This window comes from Sinohyriopsis cumingii, chromosome 8 (genome assembly GCF_028554795.1).
Source record: "Sinohyriopsis cumingii isolate HCF-2022 chromosome 8, ASM2855479v2, whole genome shotgun sequence".
In the NCBI taxonomy this organism is placed as follows: Eukaryota; Metazoa; Mollusca; class Bivalvia; order Unionida; family Unionidae; genus Sinohyriopsis; species Sinohyriopsis cumingii.
The window spans coordinates 60,999,380-61,018,427 of NC_142968.1; the positions used below are offsets into that span (position 1 = coordinate 60,999,380).

Below are 19,048 nucleotides of genomic sequence, written 5' to 3' on the forward strand. Positions count from 1 at the left end.
ATACTTATCACATACAAAAAGGACTGCCTGGGAAACGCAGTTTTATTTCAATGTGTCAAGGATATATAATTATACAAATGTAATATCTGAGTCATGATTGAATGGATTCCTTCATTTTACTGCCATCTTTTCAAGTTTCTAATATTATGATACATATGGTAAATTCAGTTGTTTTTTTTGGTACCAAAGCTAACTCCTGAACTTAATTACAGCAGTGGAAAAAAGTTTGCTGGTATGTGCATGAAAGTGACTGTGAGTAGTTGTTTTACAAAAGATATACATCATCAATTAATATTTTCTTCAAATCACAAATATATGAAATATCTTCCAAACAAGCCAAAAATTACACACAAATGTAAAGTGACTCACAGCACAGTAATAAAGGTTACATTAAATCTATGTTTTCTCCACAGTATAATGGGCTATGCCAATATTGTACAGCTGATGAGACAGAAATATTTTATATTCTGTATCTATGCTATGTTCCAAGAATCTCTTAAAATGGAAAAAAGCGTAATGGACAAGGTAACTTTAGATCTCTGTAATGGCCTCAAAAGTTGTCGAAAATTTATTTTCTTTATTTTAAAAGTTCTTTTATATATTTTGTATAGATATACCTTTGTCTTTAGTTTTAGTTGTGGTAGGGTTTAATGCCATTTTTCAGTTCAAGATAGGCTATATACGGCGGCCAGTATAAATGGTGGATGAAGAACCCGGGAAAACCCCAGTAAGAACCACCAACCCATGAGAAGCTACTGGCAAGCTTTCTCACTTACACGCTCTGGCCAAACCCAAGATTTGAACCCCTGTAGACAGAGGTGAGATTGCAGTGATCCGTAATGGTAAGCACTTTAGACCACTCAGCAACTCAGGGTCCCCTTTGTCTTTAAAAATATGGTGTATTTCTTAACATTTATTGTGTGTGATGATGTCATCAGTGCTCATGTGCAAGGCGTAGAATGTGGAAAATGTGAAAAGTGAAGTTGACTTGAAAGTATTTATACAAATTAAACTATCCCCACAGTCATCAAACAACAAGAAACTTTCAAGAAATTTTCCTTAGTAGATAAAATGAAGTCTCTGAAAATTTTATGTTGTTTCACTTGTGTGGGTACATTAATTTTAAAGAAAATGGATAGATTCTAAAACAGACTCTTCCTAATCAATGGCATTAATGTAATGTTGTTGTTGTTGTTGTTGTTGTGGGGTTTAACGCCATTTTTCAGCACGATAGGCTATACATGGCGGCCAGTATTAATGGTGGAGGAAGAACCCAGAAAACCCCGGAAAGAACCACCGACCCACGAGAAGCTACTGGCAAGCTTTCTCACATGCCCACATTGGCTGAATCTTAGACTCGAACCGCCGCAGAGGTGAGATGGTAGTGATCCATAACGAAGAGCGCTTTAGACCACTCGGCCACTCGGGGACCCTTAATGTAATGTTCAATCTTACATGTAAAATCAGTGTTTGAAATTGTCTGTTACTGGTAGTTTATTTATGGTATGTGTTATGGATATGCCATATCCAGGATATATCAACTGCAACATATATACACTTGATATAATAAAATAGTGTGCAATTACCTGTTAATTTTGTTCCTAAACAGATATGTGTTCAATATAAAAAAAACCCTCAAAATTACCAGATTTCAGTCCCTATGAAGTCCTCAAATCTAATAGAACATTTGACAACATGTTAATTCTTTTACAGAGTATACATGTTGTGCCCCCCCTCCCATGTCAAGGCATGTTTCTACATGCTATCATTGACTATTTGGCATATTTGGTGCAAATGCAGAATTATATCTCTTTCAGCAGTCAGCTTCATAGGGGATTATTAGCCATACTGAATATTGTTGGTTAAACAACAGAGGAGAAAACCATTGGCTTATTAATAGTCAATGTTTTCTTATTTAAAAAAAATGAAGTTAGATAAGAATTAAATACATATTTTGGGTGGACAGAAGGACCTCTTTTATCCATGTGAGTTCCATAGGAATCTGATTGGGGGCCAAAATCAGCCCTTTCATACCTAATTCTTTACCGGATAACTCGATATGTGTAGAATCTACAGTCTGATTTGTTGCCAGCTGGGAAGTTTGTTCTGGAAAGACATATTGTAAAATGTTATTTGTCGACATGGACTACCTGACTAATGAAATATAAGATGAGCATATACTAAAAGGCTGTTGATTTTCTGATTTTTTTTTTTTTTGCTGAAACAAAGTGCAGCAAAGCAGATGCAAGGAAAGGGATCTGTCTCTGCATCTTAACAAGAACTGCCATAAGAAAGAAAGTATGTATATACATGAAGTAGTGTTCTGACATGATTGTCGCCAAGGAGACCCTAACACTGTCAACTTATTGGCATTTCAATGCAAACAGAAGCTCCTAACATAAATAAGCAGATAGACTGCTTGCTGTCTGCTTCTGGTTTCTATAATAGTCTTTTTCATTGAAAACTGTGTCATCTGCATTCAATATCTGCAGTGTCTAGTTATAATATTTCTAAAACAAAACTGGACAAATAAAAAGGAGGAATTCTTGTGTACATGTGTTCAAAGAGATGAACTCCAAAATGTACAGAATTATTGAGATTATCAAAGACAATGAACTACATCACATCTTTTACTTGAAAACATAGACTGGCCCATGCAAATATGGTGACAGTGTTGTTGTTGTTGTTGTTGTTGTTCTGGGGTTTAACGCCATTTTCAGCACAAGATAGGCCATATATGGCGGCCAGTATAACTGGTGGAGGAAGAACCCTGGAAAACCCAGGAAAGAACCACCGACCCACGAGAAGCTACTGGCAGGCTCTCCCACGTACCCATGCTAGCCGAGCCTTGGACTCGAACATACGCAGACAGAGGTGAGATGGCAGTGATCCGGAACGGTGAGCGCTTTAGACCACTCGGCCACTCGGGGCCCCGACAGTGTTGTTAAAGAAACTCCTGTTTGGTTTGACATGCCAACAAGTTGACAATGTTTGGGACCCTCTGCTGACATTCGGGTTAGAAGTTATAAATCAATGAATGAAATGACTAAGTATTATGTATTCTTTTACATCCCTGATGTAGTTAAAATCGGTGTGGGAGGGCACAAACAAACAGGATGTTGTGAGAATAATATATTGTTGCAAAAAGCACTTTAAGGGTGAATGGTTAAATGAAACTTGTATAATGCACAGAGTACATTTCATGTGCGTGACATTCAACTAATCTGTGGAAGTTCTAGTGTATTTCAACTCAAAGTGCACTAATGCATGCAATTTTTTGTATTCTTGCATACTGGTAGCATTTCTGTCTATGTGCTACATAGAACAATTAATATTCAACTTCTGTACCAAGTTTCTATATTGCTTTGCCAATATTTCCTATTTGTCATGAACAAATAGACTACCTTAGATCTGTGGTTTTAGTTTACACTGGACCAGAACAAACAATAAACACCAATGAAAAGTCACTAACATTTCACTGCGTGGCACCAGTAGTGCAGTTTTCAAAACTGTATTAATTTTGTAGAATTAAGTTAGTGTTATCAAGCCTTTTTCATTTTTACTAACAAAAATGAGTGCCTGTACCTGCAACAGCTGTCTCAGATGAATTCTGAATTTAAAGAACAATGCAAACTACTAATAATTATTTATATTTATTGAAGATTAAAACAACTAGCATATGGTAAGTATCATTTTGTATCAATTTTCCACCTCTTGTATTGATATAAGTAAGCAGTTCCTGGCTTAAGGTATTTCGCTATGCTGTTAATTTGATGTTGAACAGGTGATGGACAATAAGCTGCCCTGAGTAACAACAATCTCTTGAGGATAGGTTTCAAAATGAATGTTATCAACTTTACCTTATCTTTTAAAAAATGGATACAAAGTTAGCTAGGTTGCCATTATGACTTAATTATACTTTTGCATGATATCATAAGTATTCTCCAGTTGGAAAAAAATTGGCAGCTATGTGTTCTTTCTTTACCAAAGCTTCTTTGATAAATGCTTCAAGCCAGACAAAACTGACTATTGCCTTTCTCTGATGTGTGAATCTACAATGATCCTCTGACAGAATTTATGGTATTGCAAATACAGATTGTTCATGATATGGGATGCCAGTTGAAATGGTTAGCATGGTCTTTTCCAGGTTTTGGTTGAGGCACCGGTATCACTTCTCGCCAAGACTGTGGTAAGTTGCCAGTTTCTGAAATTAAATCAGTGTAGAATAGAAACAAGATCATTTCTTCCTTTGACTAAAATGAAACAGATCATATGTTTCTGATAGGTGCCCTCCAAATATACCAACATGGAAACAGATAAGGCATACAAAGCTGGGAATAAGTAACAATGGCTTATTTTCAATCTTGGAGAGCATGAGAAACTGATAAAAGTTTCCTCTGTATGTAAACTGCAGGAATTTCCATAAGGATGGATAGACTTGAACATGAAATTAAATATCAATCAGATTAAGACAGATAGCAAATTTGGTCGGATGAATGGAGAGTTGGACTGATCTAGACTTGCTGTCTCCATCTTAAATGACACTAGTGATCCTAACCAAAAAAGGCTTGCAGGAAAATTATGGATAATGTGGATTCCTAATAATCTCCACTGCCTACTTCCTGATGAGCATCCAGAACTCTTGCTACACAAGTGTGTCCCTTAAGTCCAATAGTACTTCCACCAGAAATGGAGAGAAAAAAGACCAATCCAGTGCCAGTGAGTCAGATGCCTGCAAGATGATTGTCTGCAGACAGCTGGTAACACGAGTCAGTGGTCAGAGAGCAGAAGTGGGGGGGGGCCAGAGAAACCATTTTCTATTCCCTTAATACGAGTCTCTAAAACTGATTAACAGACTGCTTCCATGCATAGGATTGGAATCACAGCTGGCTTTTGGGTTGATCAATGACCAATTCTGTATCTCATTGTCTCCAGACATCAATTCAATGAGGGTGAATCGGAGATGTATAAAGTGATGGTTGCAGAGAAACAGAGTTGCAGTTCATGGACTGCCGGCCTCCACAATTAATCTATCTTGCCACTGAACAGCAAAGGTTATCTAGAAGGAGGTTTACGGGGTCAGGGCAGGATGCATTGCTGGCCGTGACTGCAAGTTGGAAAACAATGAAGACATGACCACGATATTGCCAATGAGCTTCAAAGTGATTGGCAGAATGTCTTATTCACCAGAGAAGCAGACTAAATCAGATTTACAGCAGTATAATTCTTGTTTAATGCCTGAAGATCTGTGAAGAAGGCATCAAAACAGATTTTGTACCAGCAAGTGTGCAAAGAACATGTGATGCTGACTCTCAGATAAAAGAAGGTTTTGGAATTGCATGGATCAGTGATCTTTGCAGGTAAAACTCTGCAATTTTTTCCCCCCAACTTTGAGAAAATTTCCCACCTGTGGGGAAATACAAAAGGACTGACTCCACCATCATCATAACCAAATGAAGCCTTGCTGGTATAGAAGAGGGACTTGTGATGGACATTCTGAATTCAGCAGCAACCCATAAATTCCTCTACTGACACCTTGAAGCCATGCTCAAGTCCGCTCTTTGGTGGGATCGGAGTATGAACTATCATCAGGTTCATCCACACACTCAGTGTGCGCGTCACCCTGAATGGAATGAAGATCGTTATCCAGATAGTATCCCAAAGGCATATACGAGGTGTAGACTTCATCTATAAAGCTATCACAGTATCGTCCAGGAGGGTAAGCCACGAGTAATAGCTAGGTTTAACCACAAGATATAGTCAATGAATCAATAAGGACAGCTTGTCAAATTAAACCATTCAGTATGTGTGTCAGGTGTATGGACGATAGAGTACATGGCTATACTGATGGAGTAACGGTAATGTTAAGCAGCTGGATGGATCTGTCCATCTGGTTGCTGCCAATGTGAACATTCCATGGCTCTACTTGGTGACGCATAGAATGATATGTAATGGAAGTCATACGGTCAATAATGGAATGGATCAAGAACTGTATGGCTAGATGGTACATTTGGCAGCTGATATGACATCAAAATCTTAAGTGCGGCGAAACAGTATCAATCACAATCCACATGGCTGGATAGTATGGGCAGCAACCGAAACCATATCAAAACTGAGGTGCAGCTATTTGACATCACTCATTTTGGTCAAATGAAACCCCATGCGCATGGACTAAAAGGTCCAAAGACCATGCACAAACATGTGGGAGCACTTACACCACCTACACTTCCTAGAATTGGGTAGAAACTTCCCACGTTCAAAAATCTCACCTAAAACAGGAAGACAGAATGACAGAAATGGTTATTCAAGTCATTTATAAACTCCATGTACCCAGATTACCAGACCCAAAGACCAATCTCAAACATGTTGGGGGATTTACTCCATATGGGTGGCCTAGAATTGGGTAGAAACTCCCCCAAGTATTGACTTTTCCAGATATAACAATGTCCCCAACAAGGCCAGCCAAAAACAGTAGTGTTCTTGGCCCTTTGATTTTGTACATTTTCCGTAGAACTGTCAACCATGTATTGTCTGACCAAATGGCATACATGCTGCACATAGCCGACAATGTAATCTTTGTATATGTGAGACATGAGTCATGAGATTTTCATCGGCTTGCATTAGCATACATAGTCATCATGGTTGATTCTGAAATGACAAAGTAAGAAAAAGAAAAAATGCACATATTCATCTCTGCAATTGCTTTTAAAATTATTTTCATTCTCCTTTGAATACATTGGTGAAAGCTCATTAGCGCTTATCAGACATGATTTTGGTATTCCACAAAATAAGCTGAAAATTTTAAAGTTTGGGGGGAGGGGTGTTGGGGGTCAGTGGGTCCAGGGTGCCAAAGGCTCTCAGCCAAAAATGCATTTTACAATCATAAGAAACTGCTCCTGGTGCAACTTATGATCATAATATATAACAAAATAATCATCTGAAAAACTAACAAACTTACCAAAATTTTCAACTTGACTTAATAATTTCACAATACTGTCACATGAATTTGTTCTCCAATACTACTGGTGCTTAAGTTATTTCAGGTACATGTCAGTGTTCACATCGTAATTAAGTCACAACAATTTCGCAATTTTTGCAGCAAATATATCATACTTCTCTCATTTCATAACAAATATGCAAAATAAACACCCAAGTACATCAACTATATACATTCATTTGTCTTTTTCTCCAATGGACACAACCTGTTGATATTCCAGTCAAGCTCTTTTTCCTGCTTTGGCAAAGATTTGTTTAGCCTTCCTTTTTGATTGACTTTTTTAACTCAATGTGCAATGGTTTATTTTCCTTCTAAATGATAGCCTTTTTTCCTTTCAAGCTGGTGCCTGAATTGGCGACATGCAGTGCGCATATTCTGACAGAGAGCTATATCTGTTCTCTCATGCAAGAAATCTTTCTTCTTATAGCAATTAACTGCACTTTTTCCAGATGCCTTTTGAGCTTCAATTTTTCTGTATGCAGCTTCTTTTGTAGGTGCCGTTCCAAACTCTTCCAACCCTATTAACGTAGAGCATAAGTCACAAAATCCCAGTCCTCTAGCATTCAGTTTTCTTATAAACTGACCAACAAAATTTCCGTCGACTTTTTCGCTCCATCCATACCCATTTCCATACAATTTTTAAACCTTTTTTTAAACTTCTCATATCATGGTCTCTCTCAACAACTCGGGACGCTATTGTTTTGCAAGCACACTTCTTCTTTCCATTGCCATCAGTTTCCATTACATGAGGATTCATGGGATGAATTTAAACTTTTGACCAATCAGAATACTCTTTACGAGAGTTGTGGGCTAACTAATATATGCAATGAATACGTTACAAGGGTCACTGCGGAATGGGACCAAATAGACCGTTTTTAAAAAACCAGATTGGAGATGATAAAAAAAACTGGACTATATCAAGAAAAATTGGATTCAAGTCAAGAGGAAAGTGGAATTCCCCTTTAAAGCAGAAAAATCATGTCTGGCTTATGTTGAAAAGTTCTTTAAACTGTACCTATGTTAAATCTTATTGTTAAATGCACTAAATGTCAAAGACACGCACCACACCAGAGGTGATAAATAGTGTAGGTGAACATAATTTTTAACATATGCATATACAATGTAAATGTGTAGAGCCATGAGGTCAGAGAAAGCAGAAAGTGAAATAAATTCACATAATTACAGTCAATTTTTTAAAATAAAATGATGTATACCACCTCTAGAATAATCCAAAATACATCTGAAAAGACTCAATGGATATAACTAAAAAAAGCACAAATATCCACTGAATGATGTCTTGTTAGTTCACAAGCAAAAACTTAAACTGGTGCCACCTGAAGGCAGCAAGGGGAAGGAATGGGAAGGAGATATCACACTTTGTTTAATCATACAGACATAAAGATGAATTCCCAATGTTAATGTGATCAAGGAACATATTCAACAGTGAAAAGGCATAGTTTATCATGTAGTTATTACATGTTTTATATGAAATTAGAAGAAGCATTAATGTTTCAAGAATTGCCATAGGGGACGTCCATTAATTATGTCAACAATTTTTAGGCAATTTTTTACCCCCCCCCCCCCTTGTCAACAACTGTCAAACTTTCAGTGCCCCCCCCATAAAATTTTACGCCCCCCCCCCGAAACTAACAATATTTTATACAGCTGGCTTTTATGCTAAAAATAGAATTATGGAAATTAAAAGGTCTACAAATAAATTTTAATACATTTTTTTTACTTGTTTAAGAGATTTCAAATTCACTATAACACTTTGAATTCATGAAAAAATAGACAGTTTATATTCTAGCTTCTATCATCTTCCCATGGGGAAGCCAAATGTTCCTCAATTGTTATAATGGGCATAGTGGCTGACTCATTAATTTCTTGTGGAACCGATACACCCGACAAGTCAACATCATCTTTGTCTAACCATTCTGCGCTTAACATCTCTCCATGAGCAATAATTGCCATCAGCTCTCTCTGTCTTTTGGCAGCCACTCCTACTGGCCGAAATTCTTTGCGGTTGAGGAGCATGTGGTTATTGCCTAGGCCCAAGATCGCGTTGTCGGTGCTGTTGAACATGCTTCTTCAATATGACTTGTGAAGCAACACAGAGGTGACAGATTTTGCAGATACGTTCAAGCAACGACAACTGAATGGAAGGACAATATAGATTATATGGAAGAATTTTGAATGCCTTTGCCGATCGAGGTAGCATGTTATCAACTTTCAAAGACTGATTCAAGAAAAGAGATGGAAATCTGTGCAAGTCACTCTCAGATGCATCTGGTGCTTTAAGGCCTTCACTAGTTTGGCAGACTGGAATTGGTGGTGGAATGAATCTATCAGCGATAATCTCAAAGTACGAGCTTCGAATCGGTTGGCAACAATTTACATCATGGCATTTTACAATTTGTAAAAAGTACTGACTTGTTCTTACATGGTTTTTGCACCAATCTTGATCCTTAGTTAGCAAATTTTCTGCCTCAAGCTCAGACACTTCAGGCACAATATACTCTGCCACTGTTTGAAAATTATCTATAGTTACTTGTGTCCATACTTCTGACAATGTTTCGCCAGCATATCTGAAATTTGATTTTTCCAATTCTTCATCAATTGTTCGACCTTGTGAGTCAAGGTGGCTTCCAAAATGCCCATGTGGTAAAATCAGGCCTGACAGTTCTCGACTCAAAGGAACCATTCGCCTTTCTACTCGATTGAATGCACTCCTACCAGGCGCATTCGTTGCAACGAACAAAGCATCGAGGTTCTGCTTCACAAAATGATGAATTGCCACATCAATAACTTTTTGATACCTCGGCTTTTCATCTGGTCCATCCAGAGACATAATAAGAACAGGTTTGACCAACCGACTAATTTCCTATTTTTTTATTTATTAAATTTATTGTAAAAAATAACATTGTTGACATCAATTTATCTTGAACTCCCCCTCCCCCATGTCAACAATTGTCAAATTTCTTCAAACCCCCTCCCCCCCCATTTTGTTGACATAATTAATGGATGACCCCATATCCTTTCCATTTCACCATTACATATCATTTTATCATTCATATTTAAGGCTGTCAAATATTTTCCACCATGTACAATTCTGCTTTATCATAAAGCAACACCTCTTGTTCATAACACTCTAACTCCTATCTTTGATAATGTTCTGATCTGCCAGCAACTAGATTAACTGAGATAGTTTGTCTGCCTTTAAATATTTTTGTCTGTGTTGTATAGCCGCCAACATTTTGCATAGATTGACTTGTAGTACGAAGCTTTCTGAATAAGCCTATATTTAGGCAACCCAAGGGCCAGTTGAATGGTATCCAAATAAGATCCATAATTTAAACTTCCTTGCCTTTTCTAATCACAGACTTGAGCCTGAACCTTGTTGATACATCGAAGATATTTTTTCAGCTTATCTGTCCATTTTACAATCTTGCTTTTGCATTAAATATATCCACAATCCTGTCTTTAAGTACGTTAATTCTTTCTACTGCAGAATCTTTCTTATTATCTCTTTAGAATAGCTAGATAACTGTTCGATGTTTGAAATATGTGTTGTTTAGTGGTAATTCATTTTCATAGGCATCATCTCCTCTGTTCAATTACTGTTTCATATCAAGAGAAAACACTCCCAAAACTACATTTGTACCAGTCATTGTCATTTTCTCATATGCATGCATGTCAACAATATCTGTTTCTCATTGTACATGGTTAATGTAAATTCTTTTGTATATATTTGTTTTTCTATTGCATTTTAAGAGTATAAATGCTTAGTTAACCACTCTTTCAGTCCAATGTATTTTATTATTAGCACTCACATGATCTGTTTATTTTCTTTAACTTACTGCCTTGAAAGTGAACATAGGCTACATAACCTTCAGGAATCACAGATTAAATACCCAACATTTTCTTATATTTATTTTTAATTTCCTTTATGTCATTTTGAAGATGTCTTAAAATTACATGTTTTCAAACATTATTGTCAGTTCTTTTATGGTTTCAACTGCTAATCTGTAGATATCTTAGAATACTGGTTCTCAAGCTTTGATGCATTAATGCTCTCAGCACAACATATAAGACAGGATAACTGTTATTGTACTCTTCTTTTTATTACAAAAGATGACATTTGATCTTTTAAGTAAATAGCAGATTTGTATTATTATTTCAATTATGAAAGATCTTCAATAAACAATGTTTATATTACTGTTGAAGCCATTTTGTTTTAAATGGCTTTAATATCAACGCAACAAACCAATATCATAATAAGCATGCATAAGTTTCACCCTGGTCATAAGAAATAGCCCAAGATCTTTTGCAGTTGCCTTATGGGTGAATAGGAAGATTCATATACTCAACAATAGTAAAGGCAGCATTCATTATTAAATCTGAAGCACCATCAAAGCATTCATTGTAAACATAAAAGTAGCTCGAGATTAAATCAATAAGATTCAAGAAAATCTGGAAATTGTTGAAAATAAGGAGAGGTATAATAACTCGATCAACATCTTTGCACTGTTTAACACTGACAACAGGCATGGTGACTGAGAGGTATAATAGTTTGTCACAACATCTGTTATGTGTTAAGTAAATTGTCTACTTCACAGATTTTATAATTGGTAGCACCAGGCTGTACAGCTCTCTCAACATCCATATATTCATAAAACAAAAAGAATATTATTTAGTGAACACAATTGCAACATGCCCAATGAAAATAACCCTTCATATGAAACTATAATTTGGATGTCTCTAGAAAGTTGTTGTTGTTTTGGGGTTTTTACATCTTTTCTCTGCGCAAGATAGGTTATATATGACAACCAGTAGTGTTGTTCCAATTATCAATTATAATTGATGGTGTGTAAAGGGAGACTACTTCCTTTTTTTCATGAAAAACACATAGGTTAGTAAAACTTGTGTAGATGGTAAGCTAAATAGGGTCTTTAATCTGCTAAGATTGATCTGAATTATTTATTCCCTTCACAACTTACAAATATAAAACCATGCCATATTCTGAACTGCAAACTCTCATAATTAGGAACTTATAGTCATGATTACATGATTAACCTGTTAATTGTTGTATTAATAAATTTAAACATAGTTGGATGATTTATTTTAATTTAAATGTAAAATCCTTTGTTGTATTTGTAAATAATGACAAACAAGACAACCATGTCCTTCTGTGCTTTAAATTATAGACATATCGCATATGAATGAAAGGGTATTGCAATAGAATTTCAGTTACATAAGACTGATCAGCAATAAAAAGCTGCTTTCATTTAACAAAGTTTTAGAACAAAGATATCACAACACAGGAGAAAAAAATGTAATATTTTAATCAGCTTAAAGTATACATGTCATTAAAGGAGATTAAGCCTGTACATTTATTAACATTTTGAACTCTTGACCAAAGATATAACTGTATAACAAACAAAATTTAAAATTTGCTCTAAGTAACTGATTATAATCAATTATCAGTTAATTAAGTGGAACCGATTATTGATTATGAAATTCTGACTGATTCCCATCACTAGCAGCCAGCAAAACTGGTTGAAGAAGAACCTGGGAAAAACCCTGGTAAGAACCATCGACCCATGAGAAGCTACCAGCAGCTTTCTCACATATCCACATTAATCAAGTCTGAGACTCAAACTAAGACTGACAGAGGTGAGACAGCAGTGATCAGTAAAAGCAAGCGCTTTAGACCACTCAACCACTCGGGGCCTTCTTAGTCAAGACATTAATAAAGCTGCTAGTAATGCTAACTAAATGTTCATTCCTCTAAGTAACTGAATGCTTAAAACCTTTGAAGGCAGAAATGGAAACTGACACTATGGTAATTCAGTTTCTCTTTTTATTTGCAAAAGAATGATCAGATACCATTCATTGCCATTTTATCAAATGATAGCCAAGGATCAGGTGTACTTTGATTTTAATCTAGATCTGGTGCTGTAAAATGCCTGGAATATAAATGTGTTTAGAATTTTAATTCTGAGAAAGGTTGATGGAAGTTCCTGAAAACTTTAGATGCAAATCGTCAAATGTCAAGTCAAAATGATCAATGCTTAAAAGATGTAAAATGAGCAGGTCTTACGTTGCTTGTTGCTTTTCCTCACACAGCAACAGAAAATGATGACGGTAACAATTATGATGATGATGACAATGATGACTCCAATAGCTGTCACTACGACCAAAGATATGCCACTGCTGTCTGGAGCTGAAAAGGCAAAATGTGTTTTCTCCACATTAGCGTCAGACAGAGAATTTCAAAGTGGAATAAAACATTCGATTTTACAACTCTAAGAAAGATTTGGAGAAAAAAAATCAAAAACAATCACTGAGGATATGAAAGCATAATTAAACTCGCACTGCAACTGTACAACTGCACTTACGTTTATCAAATCATACCAGGGCTCCAACTGAATATGTATGGTTAGGCTCTCAATAATTCACACTCAGAAACGGAAGATAATTTTTAAGCAGAGTTTTTTTCCTGATGTATATTCTGAAGATGAAGATTGCTATGAAGTAAACAATGTGTGATGTAATCAAAATTTTTATGGAAACTTGCTGTGGCATTCCAAAAAGAAATTGTTGCTAAATTCATCAATTTGAAAGCTTACAATGGGCATATAATGAAATGATGCCAGATGGCTCTAAGTCACAAATCTTTGTGTTTGAACACATCATGCCAACAATGCTTTCAGACAGTGTTTTTTTTCTGTCCAGTTCATAATTTCCAAACTAACTGCTGAATCAGATCATTTAAGAATCATTCACACCGATCACATCCCACCTATTAAAGTGACCTATAAGTTCACATCAAGGTATCAAACAAGAGTGTCAGATCAAAAGCTTTACTTACTGTATATTGATTTACATAACAATAATCAAATGTACGAGTAAAAGTCTGAAAATTAATTAATAATATACACTGCATCAAGTCTTTAAATGTCTAATGATGATTATAGCCATACAGGTTATGTTGTAGTGTCCATTTGGTTTTCTAATACATCATTAACCTCTAAATAAAGTTCTATTATTTATTCATAGATTTTATAAAAATTTAGGTTCAGTACCTTTAGGAGGATGGATTTCAGAGTCATTTCCAATAGAACTATCTTCTGAGCATAAACTGCTGATATTTACTGACGCACACAAATCAGAGTCATTCCCCTGATAGCATCTCATATTTGGTCCCTGTGGACAGCACCACAAATGCTCAACTTTCCAGCTACAATTGATGTGCAAAAAGCTTCCATCCCACTGTAAAGAAACCACAACTACCATCATAAACATTATCTTCTTCATCACCGACATCAAACAGATTCAACTTTAAAGAGAGTGACTGGAAATTTAAAAAAACAGCTAAATAAATAAATAAATAGTCTAATGGAACTGAAGACCATTTGAAGAAAGCTGGTAATGGCTATAGTATGGATGAGTTATTTAAACATTTCAAGTATATTGTTGTTGTTGCTCATCCTTCAAGTTTGAGGATGACAATGACATCATTAATTCATTCAGTTTTTATGTCTAAGCATGATAATTTGTGCTCTGAACTATCACTGAAACACTTGACAGGAGATGATGCTTCAGTTTACTTGACCAATAGTGGACATTCTCCAGTTCTGAAATTTCCATTCCTCCCACTTCTGCACTGTCTATGCAGTGACTCAATGAAAGAATTCAAGTTAACAAAATTCTGTGAAAACTTCTGCAAACAATGCAAGTTGTCTTTAAAGGATAAATGTTTCAAATGAAGATTCTGGGTGGGGGAAATTGGTTAGGATTAACTGTTAATGTTTCTTTCTCTCTCTTTCTCTTGTCATTCCCTTAATTTAAATAGTCAGCAAGCTTTATTCCCAATGAATATTACAACTGTGCATTAGAAGTGTATTAAGGCTTTATGCTCATCAAAAAAAAAGAAGAAATATTAATCTAAAATTCTCAAGCAGAATAATCTATGTAAAATGAATTGGACAGCTGTAGAAATCATTGTGCAGACTCATAATCATTAAACCATTTTGGAACAAATAAAGACAATTTTAAACCTGGCTTTAAAGCACATTTTTACAACTTTTCCAAAGGGTAGGGCGAAATGGCAATATATATATATGTATACAATAAAAGAAATGTACAGTACTATACATCTGAGAGGCAGGCGCTAGACATCTTTGCAACTGCATGATCAATGATAGCTTATATTAAGCCCAGAAAGCATTCAGTATTTTGCAATAAACAAATTATTTTGCTCCACATGTATGCTTCAGGTTTTTTGTGCAACATATTGATTGCTATATTACTTCAGCAATTGTTTTTAATTTAACAGACATTTGATCTCACTAAAAGATGCTACTGCAAGGCAAAATGCAAAGTAAATAAAAATAATGTCCTGTGATCATTTTTATATGACCTTGATGGTAACTTACCAGTGTGGTTCCTGTTTTATCTAATCTCCATTCTGGGTCAAGATTTCCACAAGATGTTGAACACTTTAACACATCTTTAGAATGCATCTCAATGGATGGGGTACATTCTTTTGTTGGTGCAGCTGTTCAAATGGATAACAATACAATAATATTTATTAATAACAGCAATCAAATAGGTTGCTGATGCCATTTGATTCCTATTTTCCATATTCCTATTTTCCATATTTAAGTTCTACTTTATGATTTCGTAAAAAAAGATCATGAAATCTTTGCTCATTTACATGACATGACTTTTCATTATAAAATTCCATTTTGAAATGTATATTAACAATTTAATTTGTTATAATGTAGGATTCATTATACTTCCTGACCTAGTGTATTATGATTTAAGTACAAACATTTAACATATGAGCTGGACAAGCAGAATGACAGCAATTATTTTACAAACCTAACACTGTAAGAGACATCATCTGTTTATACTGATTCTGGATTTCCTCTCTATAGGACTGCAATGAATAATCTCCTGAGTCAGTTAAAGATAGGTTTCTTAGGTGTATCCCCATTTTGTTACACTTTTCAACTTTGCCATTGTAAGATGGGTTCACATGATATTCGTCTTTTCCTTGGACTTGGCAAATCATTGTTGTGTTGAAGTACCAGTCATGCCATAAAGAATCATAGTATTCTACGAACAGTTGCTGGTCTCTACCTTCACAAGCTGTTTCAGATTTAGTGGTCCCTCCTGGTACTGTATTGGACAAAATGAAAAAAATTCAGTGAACAGTGCTTAATGAAAAAACAAACTGTTTTTATGATTCATGACAAACCTTTCAATAGCTGGGACCCAGAAAGAAATGTTGTGTCTATCTAGAACAGTGTAAACCCTGATAAAAAGTACCTTAACTCATTATAGCTTCCATAAGTATATAATTTACATTATATAAATGCAATCAATTACATGTCATGTGTTTTCTTAATTTAAGTAATCAATATATGACATGGAATGTCAAAATGCTAATTACACAAAACGCAAAGATTGTGCACAATAATGAAATCTCAGTGGTGGCGGAAATGATAAAGCCAGAATACAACCGACAAAAACATTACCTAAATCAATAGGACAAAAGCTGTCAAAATTTTAGAAAAACTTCTACCCAGTACCCATCGATTCAAATGATTGTTTACCTGGGTACACGATCAAAGGGAAATTTTATGAAATGTGTACAAACCTGAAGTTAAGTCTGGCAGATTTCTCACATATCCACACTGGCAAAAAACGAGACTCAAACCCATGCACAGCTGAGATGGCAGTGACTGGTAAATGTGAGCACTTTAGACCAGTAATGGCCTCAACCCAGGGCTCCAATCTTTACCTGTACCAGTAATGACTGTCTATTTTATGATACTTTAAGTCCTTTGACACCCTAAATTATTCTCAAAAGTAAATTTTTTATGACCAATAAATGTTGAGACACAAAATTAAAGCAATGTTTGCATGTACTATTAGTCGTGGGACAACTTCAACATTCATTTGACAATAAGTCTTGGGACAACTTCAATATTCGTTTGTAAAGTCAATAAATATATTAAATTTTCTTCAATTTCCTTATTATTTCTACCCAATTCAAATGTGTATAATTTGATCAATGACAAGGGTAGAGTGCTTGTTGTTGTAGGTTTTAACGCCATTTTTCAGCACAAGGCTATACATGGCAGCCAGTATAAATGGTGGAGGAAGAACCCAAGAAAACACCAGAAAGAACCACTGACCCACAAGAAGCTACTGGCAAGTTTTCTCACATACCCAAACTGGCCGAACCTGAGACATGAACCCACACAGAAAGAGGTGAGCTGGCAATCATTGTAACAGTAAGCACTTTAGCCCACTCAGCCATACGGGGCCCCAACAAGAGTTGAGCATTAGAGGGTTGCTGTGAGCATTTACAACAATAACCTATCCCTTTTTTCTTCTCTTTATTATTCTTTTGTAAAGCATTATTGCATTAGAATCTTGTATCCATGCACCATCAATGATGTTTTCATTTGCCAAAAATTGTAAATACCTAACTCGTAAAAACTGTGCTCCCAGTATGACAAGAACATACAAAAATAGCACCTGGTTTGATGCTCACATTCAGTTAGCATGTTTACATCACAGATCACTATATGTACATTGAAGCTTTTGACTTGCACTTAATGAAGTACATCCCTTGGATCTTAATTATTGGTACGATTGCACTAAACTTTAATAATACCTCCATAATACAATAAAGAAGTTTCAGAAATAATGATTAAAAAATACTGTAATATCTTCAACACTCAGACGTAATTTGCCTTGATAAAAGTGACCTATAAATAAGTACCTATCTTCAACACTCTGACGTTGTTTGCTTAGATATAAGTGGACATAAATAAGTACCCGTTTACTTGGTTACTCTATTGAGCAAGTGTTCATACCTTAATTGATTGACAATGATAGTCAATTGTTAGTCAGTCCAATAAAGTGTTGGGGGGGGGGGGCCAAATAATTTAGTACTGCCATAATGCAGGGCATCTCATCCTGCTCAACTCACTTTAGATTTTACAACTACAGTTGATTCGTGTGGGTTAATGTTGTGGAACAAATGGTTTACCAGCATTGCTGCCAGACACAAATCCCCCTTTTCACAAACCAGTTTCATGGTTCAAGCAATTACCTGGTCTTCTGTGTGAAAACAAAGACAAATCTGCCAATTATGAACAAAAGGAAATGCTGAAACAACCAGCTGTCCAAATCCAAAGGAGGAATGTATACTAATACTATGATGAAAATTACAAATTTGTATTACAATAAGCTGAAACAGAAAACTAAAATGTATCAATGATGATTAGTTATGTGAACATACTGTATGCTGGTTAAGTGACTTCTATAATTAAAGAATGTCATTTCATATGATTTAAATTGCTTCCTTGGATTGCTTATATCTCTGAATAATGGTAACTCTTGAGCACATGACTGGGTCAAAATAAATAGAACAGCAATGGATATCTTGTTTAAATGTGATTTGGAAGAAGGAGATTGGGTAAAAGTGATGAATAAAGCAAAATCTACATCTAATATTTTTGGCAATAAGCAAGAATATACAATCTGAAGATCAAGTGCATGCATGAAGATCCCAGTTCCTGATTCATCCTCCAATGCAGGTGGTGTTTGAAATCTGGTCCTAATGAATGGACAACTGAGAGTGAACTCTGGTTTCCTCTTGCAAAAAAAAACTGTATGGGACACAAATGTCCAAAGGGTATCAAATCTTCAGTAGTGCATATGTTTCCAAGTAGGAAGAGTTATAAACAAGCAGACAGTGATGTCAGTGCTTGTAGTGCCACTAGAAGTGCCAGATTTCATTTTATTAGGACCATGGGACCTAGACTAAGTTCTGGTTTGTGAGAGAACTCATCCAAACATAAACAAAATCATGAGGTGAAATGAGCTGTCTTCTTGAGCTTTGGTGAAAGACCCAAGCAAGCTACTAATGATAAGCATTGGAACAGATCCTGATGGAATGGCTGTGACCAAACATTGTGAATCAGCCATTCATCGAAGTAGTGGAAAACCAGAATTGCCATTAATTGG

At 35.7% G+C, this 19,048-nt stretch overlaps 1 protein-coding gene across 1 annotated transcript in view; it reads right to left on the minus strand.

The window, feature by feature from the left end:
• Window positions 1-19,048, minus strand: part of LOC149793655 (uncharacterized) — a 35,306-nt gene that overhangs the window by 11,840 nt on the left and 4,418 nt on the right. The window contains exons 3-7 of the mRNA XM_089967633.1: window positions 15,884-16,183; window positions 15,436-15,557; window positions 14,083-14,269; window positions 13,098-13,220; window positions 2,035-2,106 (exon numbers count right to left, since the gene is read on the minus strand). Of these exons, the coding sequence (XP_089823759.1) occupies window positions 2,035-2,106; window positions 13,098-13,220; window positions 14,083-14,269; window positions 15,436-15,557; window positions 15,884-16,183 (804 nt within the window). The remainder of the gene's footprint in view (window positions 1-2,034; window positions 2,107-13,097; window positions 13,221-14,082; window positions 14,270-15,435; window positions 15,558-15,883; window positions 16,184-19,048) is intronic.